Source organism: Populus euphratica, unplaced genomic scaffold, assembly GCF_000495115.2.
Source record: "Populus euphratica unplaced genomic scaffold, PopEup_1.0 scaffold1169.1, whole genome shotgun sequence".
Lineage (NCBI taxonomy): Eukaryota > Viridiplantae > Streptophyta > Magnoliopsida > Malpighiales > Salicaceae > Populus > Populus euphratica.
Genome location: NW_011501026.1, coordinates 1,321 through 9,462, shown reverse-complemented (window position 1 = coordinate 9,462; position 8,142 = coordinate 1,321). Strand labels below are relative to the sequence as shown.

Here is an 8,142-nt window from a genome sequence, read left to right as displayed (position 1 = left end):
TACAAAACATGTTAGTATCAAATATTAAAGTCCATATTGAGTTTATACTATACTTATTCTTACACCATTAGTGTAACCTTTTCACCTTGATATAATAAACTTAACTAAACATAATGAAAGAAAGAAACATAAATAAACAAAATAAGAACATAAATAACATATAAGTTAACTAAGGAAATGAAAGGCATAAACAAGAGACTAATAAAAGCAAAACTTAAGCATTACAAAAATATAAAGAAAAAGAGCAAAAATATGATCTTGATCTGAAAACGAAGATACCTAAATGCATGGCAAATGTCTCCTTTTATAAGCCAAAATTTGAAACTATTGATTTATTGATTAATTGTTGAGTGGGTGGCCACATCTTGACTTGGTGTCAATCCTTATCTTCTTATCTGATCAAAACATCATTGCTAGCATTAGAATTTGAACAGACTGTCCACATAAAAGTTCTAAGAAATTATCTCAGCTTTCTAACAAAAAAAAATGAGGTCATTTGGACTTTTAGAACTCGAGATATAGTTTGAATACTGAATAGTGTCTGAGCTAAAAGACAAATTCGAACTTCTCCGTTGTTACTACAATTTGAACTTGAAAACAGACTTTTTGAGTCTTAGACTCCTATGAGCATATGTCTTAGCTTTCCATCCATATAGAGCAGACTTAAATCCAAGTTCTATAGCTCTAGTTATGATCCAATGACCGAACAATGTTTCAGTTTGAACTGAACCAGTATTTTTTTTTTTAAGCTTGACTCTCTCTTTGTCTTTCAAATTTCAGAAGTTAAACACATCAATTATATGATAGGCTTGCATTTAAGATGAACATTTACCATAAATTAAAGGTATCTTATAGTATTAGACATGATATTATAAAATATGCTCTAGTTGAGGAGTTATTGATACTTTAAGTGTAAAATGATGATATAAAACCCTGATAAAAATACATTCTTAAATATTAATCAATATTTTTTATGGGTCGCAAGTTGAGTTTTGTCGATGCCTTTTTTTCGCTATAATTTAGGGTATTATAACGAGCAAGATCCTTCTGAGTTGGTCTTTTAAGACATAGCGACCTCTGCTTCAATAGACATACACACACTTGAAAAACAAGAGTCCATACATCTTCTTGTTGAATTAGTCCTCTCAACCATAATAATTTACTTTATTTGATACGAGAGAAATAAGTTAGTTTTTCATCGGTTTTATGAATCTCATCAGAATGTTTGAGATGAGATTTTTGAGCTGGTTTGGTCTTGGTTGGTTAAGCTAGAATCAAGTATCATCTTTCAGCTGCACTCAAGTTCATTTGCGCTTCCTATAGTCATGAGGTGTCATTGCTCTTATTGCTTTCTGAGTTCTTGTACTGCTTTTTAGAATTGATCAACTCGTTTTGTGATTTTCAGGAATCAGTCAATCGTTTCCTGGGTTTTTTATTTCCTGGGTTTCTATTTAAACAACTGATCGAATAGTTAAGCAGCTGTTTATCTTGGCAATTTACTTTCACACTCTTGAGATTCATTTAGCTTTTGCCTTTTTTTTTTTTTTGGGGGATGCTTTTGATAATTTTGACCGAGTAACAAGCCTGTGTACTTCTTGAAATATATCCATCATACTTTTACACTTTTTTTTATTATTATTTTTAATACAATTACTTTTATATATAAAACAACTCTTCCTCGACTTGGATGCTATCTGAACGACACATTCTTATTTATTTTCCTGTGACACAAATGAAGCACCCTAATCCTGTGTAGTTACGTAGTTCCACGTATAGCAGCAGCAGCAGCAGGAGTATTGTTATTTTTATCATCTACGCAATTATCGACACTTGCCGGCAGACTGGAATCACCTCTGAAACAGAGGTTTTAACAATACTCTGCTTAAACTGCCTAGTAGCATCAACGACAAGCAACAAAAATACAAATTTACATAGGCTCGAAAATATTTTTATTTTTTATTGTATATCCTTATTATCGACGAAAAAAATGAGAACTCCTCTCGCTTTAAATCTCAAGAAGCCTTTCTTCTTAGCTTGCTCAATTGGGGATTTAGTTTTGTCATGGGAGATGCTCAGGAAGTGCAGCTTCAAGTCATGGGTAAGCAATCTTTTACCTGACTGGTATTCTCCTTCCTTCCAGTCCTAAACTTTACAGAAAGAAACACTGCTGATTGCTTGTATGAATTCAGTACGAAAGGTTATTAGACATAGTTTTTATCTTCATCTCTCATCACCTAAAGATAGCTAGGATATATTATTTGAATAATTTTTTTTTAGATTGGAAATGGTTTGATATTTAGGATTCCATATATAAGATTTTCATTTCTTGAGATGTTATTATCTCTAGTACATTCGAAAATTTGATATACAGGAAGGGCAATTTCGTACCATTTCCAATTCATTCCAAGCATATATACGTGCAATCTATGCTTTTCAGTCTGAAAGAGCAAACTGAAGTGGAAGAAAACAGCTTCAAATACTGGTTTGTGTACTCCACATACTCATGGATTCCTCAGGATATTAGAAACTCAAGTGGCTCATTATTGGATGATGAGTTTATAATTGATTATGCTCTGTACTAAACCAATTTACTAGCAGACTAGAACGTAAATATACCGAATTACTCTACATTTATGCATCCTTTCCAGGGAAAGAAGCCGGAGAGGCAAGCCCACCTAGGCATGAAAATGAGACCAGCCAGCCAACAATACCTCAAAAGAGAAAATCCAAGTGGTGGCTCCTAATGGCCATCTATTCATTTCTTCTTCTTGCTGGCCAGTCAGTGGCCGTTCTCTTGGGAAGATTATATTTCGAAAAGGGTGGGAATAGTAGCTGGATGGGAGCACTTGTGCAGCCTGCAGGATTTCCCATTCTCCTTCCCTTCTACTTGTCACAACCAAAAAGTCCTTCCACAAGCAACTTCGAAACAAGCTTGCCTTCTAATTTAGTCCTTGCTTCAATTTACATTTCTTGTGGCATATTTATAGCCATAGTTAGTATGTTGCATTCACTTGGTCTCAAATACCTTCCAGTGTCTACTTATTCTCTTATTTGTGCATCCCAATTGGGTTTCAATGCTTTATTCTCTTTCTTCCTCAACTCCCTTAAGCTCACCCCTTTCATAGTGAATTCTTTAGTACTTCTCACCATCTCCTCCATCCTCCTTGTATTCCAAGACGACTCCGCACAATCTAAACAAGTCTACAAAAGAAAGTACGCATTCGGATTTATATGCACTATTGGTGCTTCTGCTGGATATGGATTGCTGCTTTCTTTAACCCAATATGCCTTTAAGAAGGTTCTAAAGCAGGAAACCTTCAAGGTGGTTTTGGATATGACAGTCTATCCATCACTAGCTTCTACCATTGCTGTCCTAGTGGGACTTTTTGCTAGCGGAGAATGGAAAGGTTTAGGGAAAGAGATGGAAGGTTTTAAACTTGGAGAAGTATCCTACTGCATGACTTTAATTTGGACAGCAATATCCTGGCAGCTTTTCTCTATTGGTTGTGTAGGATTGATTTTCGAGGTGTCCTCAGTCTTCTCCAATGTCATCAGTACTTTCGGTTTGCCTGTAGTTCCTGTGCTGGCCGTTTTCTGTTTTGGTGACAAAATGGATGTTATCAAGGCTATTGCCATGGTGTTGGCTATATGGGGCTTTCTTTCATATGTCTATCAGCACTATCTTGATGACTGCAAGCTCAAGAAACAAAATAGCAATGCCGCTGCTACTGAAATGCTAATCACTGGATGAGGATTTGAATTTCCATGCACACTTATGTTTCATATACAATGAAGGAAATTCCTCTATCTCAGATTGACGGGGTTAATAAATAATTGGAAGAATTGAATTTTTTTTAATGATAATCCTCCAAGAGTGATTGTCAATTCATAATTGAATTTACACTCCTTGGATGCTGTTTCTTCTATCAACAGGATTGACAATCACTTTAGCCCTCATACTATAGATTTTTGGTTATTTCAACCCCTATATATCCAATTCTACTGCAAACCAAACCAAACCAAACCTTGTATTAAGAGTATGTCCGTTAGGGGATGTGATGTAGTGTGGTTGAAACCATGTTTTACTCTAATTACAGTTTTAAAAGTGTTTGATTAATTAATACATACTATAACTTTACATGAATATATTTTTTATAAATTTTAATTAAAAAACTATAATTTATAACTTTTTTAAAATTTATTTTCTCAAACAATAAAAGCAAAACCTTCTAAAACATCAAATACACTTTAAACAGGCTGCGACGTGTTAGCCCTTCCATTACCCAATTCCGCCAAGGACAAAGCATTCTTGTATGAAACCAACCACATGAGTACATGAAATGATTCATCCTAGGACTTGCACTTGTTTTAGTTGCAGCTATGCCCGACCAATTGAACTGTGTCGTAGATGGTTGAAAGTGGTAGAAATAAGTTAAAATAAGATGTTTGGATTTTACTTTCTTTTTTTTTTCTTTTTTATTAATATAAGTTTTTGAATCAACTTATTAATTGTGCATACTTCAACTAATACTTTTAAGTGTACGGCAGATTAATGAAAGTAACATAATGTATTTTATAATAATAATAATATTGAAAATTAGCATAGTGGATTGTTAATTAATAAATAAGAGGCATGGAAGAAATGTAGGTTCTAGTGACATTATATACATATATGTTAGTAAACTTAGGTAAGAAAACAAATAAAAAGATGGTTTAGATGTTTGTTTATCATATAGAGAGATAACATTTTTAAAATACAATTAAAATCTTTAAACCTTTAAAATAATAAAAAGAAAAGACAAAGGAAAGAATATGATTTTTATAAATATTAATAATTTTTTATCTGTAATAGGTTTATATAAACTTTGAAATGTTATTATAAAACTATATAATATGGTTATTAATAAGAGAATTATATTTTGAATTAAACTAAATAGCTGCTATTTAATTTTATTTTAATAATTACAAAAGTTAAAATTAATTACAGAAATTAAAAAAATTAATCTCATTACCATATAAATATCCATATTATATCATTAAGAACCCATTAAAAGATAGTTCATTCATTATGGATTTTCACTTGATATAATACACAATAAAAATTCATATTTATAAACATTCAGGAAATTTTTTTCTCTAATGTGCGATATAAATTATTTTTTTCTTTATTCATTTTAACACCACGCCAACAATACATATCTCGTCTTGCAATCAATGATATTTGAAACTGTATGCCAACCAGTCCAAAAGATGTCTTGTCTTGTCTTGCATTCAAGAAATGTTAATGGAGTTTCTACTGAAATTAAATATCTTATCTTCAAGGGATGCTGCTCTCTCTCTCTCTCTCTCTCTCTCACATACAAAAAAGAGATTTTAACCTAAAACAACCTTAAGAGGCCAGGAATGGTGTCGTTTAAGGTACAAAATTATTTGCATACTGCTTGTAGTTTTATTTAAACTGATAAAGATATGGCAGATCTAGCATATTGCTCGCGGTCATTTTATAATTTACAATTAAATATAAAAAAAATTAATTGAAGTACATGGTAACAATGTTTTAAAATCTAACAAATGGATTTAATTTCGAGTAAAACATTTTCTCCAAGGGTAAAAAAATAAAACACCACATGACAAGAAAATAATTAAAGGCCAAATAGGGTTATTGTATTTGTGGCATTTAATGTACCATGACTTCATCATATACGTATATGCGTTAATTTTTTTTTTTAACAAAGCCATAACATATATATATATATATATATATATATATATATATGAAATGGCTTGGTTAAAAAAATAAATTAACGCATATGCATGGTTCATGTATTCATTGGATTGAGTAATTGTTGTAGAACGGTGAACAAATATATGTATTTACAGTAATAGAAAAATTATATTGAAAAAAAATAACTTATTAGACAAGTTTATTGCATAAATTGCAATCCTATTAAATAGCTGTTATTCTCTCTTTCTTTTTTTTTCAGAAATGAACGGAATGCAATTTAAGAATATAATAATGCAAATGTAAAGATGTAAATACATGTACATTTCTTTTCATGATATAAATTTGATTAAATTCTAACCTCTTCTTCCATAAGACATTATGTCACCAAAATTAATGTATTCAATTAGGATAAAAAACGACGATCCTCCCGTTCATTTAGTAATTTTTCACCAAAATTAATTTGATAGAAGAAAAAACGAGGAAAGTTGGTTTTTTAAAAAAAATTACATAATTTGTGATAAATTTGTAAAATGTCACAAATGAAAAATAAACTCAAAAAAGAAAAAAAAAACATTCCTTATTGAATTTTATGATTGAATAATTTGCTACTTGTTATATGGTCACAAATCAGTTAAAAACAATAAAAGAGTTAACAAAAGTTGTGACTAAATGGCCAAATAATTTTCAATCAAACTTTCAATGATAAAAATGTGTTTTTATTTTTATTTTTTGTGATTTTCTCGGATGAAGTCACGAGCATTTCAAGTTGTATTGGATTTTATTAAGAGTTGCATCTTAGACTATGGTGATCTTGTTAGAGTTGTTGTTTCCCAAAACATAAGTTCCTTGTTGGAACAAGATCCTTTGATACTTAAATTAATATAAAGGAAAAGTAATATAAATGAATATAAAATAAATTAAAGTTGTAGGGAGTTTGTGTATGTGAATATTATATGTTTCTATCTAAAACTTGTTTAATGTTTAAATTCTACTTAAATGATATGTGATTTCTTACCTAGTGAACAAGGTATTTATATACCTGGATCACGTAAACTTAACTCTAAAGCATGGAGAGTAGTGTACCTCATTGTATAAAGTCACAAGCATGTAGAGAATGGAGTGGTAGATGTTATTGCTCGCCTTATAGAGAGTATTAATGCAGACACTTTATAGAATATATTAGTGTTACTATTTATAGAAAGGTTAATGCTAGCCATGGATTGAAAATTTTATATGCATAGTTTAACACTAATATCTTAGGAATAAATATATTAAGGTATGTGCATTGTGGGAGGGTAAATAGAGAGAGAGGAGAAAGTGTGTAAAAAAAAAAACATGCGTATGATAGAGAATATGAATATTATAGAAAGGAGAAAATATATGAGGAAGAAAAGGTATGTGTGAGAGAAAGGAGATGTATAGATAGAGATAGGGAGAGAGGGATAGGCATTGGGAAAGGGAGAAGGAAGAAATATAAGAAAGAGTACAACTTATCTGTCTAACCTAAATAGTTAGTTGTTTGGGCTAGCCCAAAGCTGTTTGTTTATATTTTTTATGCTCCATTATTTTTTACGATCTTTTAAACAATCATGTTTCAAAGCCTTAACCAGTATAAGAGGGAGAGAAGATTCAAGATATTTGAGTTTTATTTATTAGAAGACTTATGGTTTCAAGTTATTTTTTCTAATATATAGTTTTACATTAACAATTATAATTCTCAATTCGACTATTAGATTGAGCTATAATTGTACCATATTTTTCTATATGACCATTGGATCGGGTCTTATGATAATGTACAAAAGCTACTATACAAGAATTATATTAGTTTTCTGGTTGATTTATAATATATTTTTCTATTTTATTTAGAACTCTTTTATTATTATTTTTTAAAATTGCTTAAGATGTTTTTACCTATTATAAACAATGATATGTAGCTTGCATTTAGGTTTTATTTTTATGACAAACTTTGAATTTTCAATGATTTATTGTGCAATTATGAGATGATTCTTTTAATTTGATTCTTCATGGAATTAACTTATCAAAGTATTAATCAAGCTTTGAGGTATTTTTTATACCTCATTCGTATCTATTTATAGGCATTAGGTGGGAGTTTGGTTACTTATAATATTGGTGCCTTGTTACAAGTTATCATTATATAAAGCTCAATCATAAGGCTAAATTTAGCTTTATTGGAAATGGTCACCTGGATCATGGGTTTCTAGATCCTTATATCTATAGGGTTTGCATAAGTTGATATTAGAACAAGGCTCTAAAATCAGATTTTATCTATCTATTTATCTATCTAATCTAGTTTATATCTTGATTTTTTTATTTTATTTTATTTTTACTATAGTTCTATTTCTTAGTGTGTTTATATATATATATATATATATATATATATATAAAGAAGATCAAAA

General features: G+C 30.3%; 1 protein-coding gene across 2 annotated transcripts; it reads left to right on the top strand.

Annotated features, from left to right (window-relative positions):
• Positions 1-1,216: 1,216 nt before the first annotated feature.
• LOC105117073 (probable purine permease 9) lies at positions 1,217-3,957 on the top strand. 2 transcript variants are annotated; one of them, XM_011014618.1, is made up of 2 exons: positions 1,217-1,330; positions 2,649-3,957. In XM_011014618.1, exon 2 carries the CDS (start codon positions 2,744-2,746, stop codon positions 3,749-3,751), a length of 1,008 nt encoding a protein of 335 aa, XP_011012920.1. In that variant the 5' UTR covers positions 1,217-1,330; positions 2,649-2,743; the 3' UTR covers positions 3,752-3,957. The 2 variants fall into 2 exon arrangements, with proteins under 2 accessions (XP_011012920.1, XP_011012919.1); XM_011014617.1 differs by lacking the exon at positions 1,217-1,330 and adding an exon at positions 1,696-2,098.
• Positions 3,958-8,142: the final 4,185 nt, after the last annotated feature.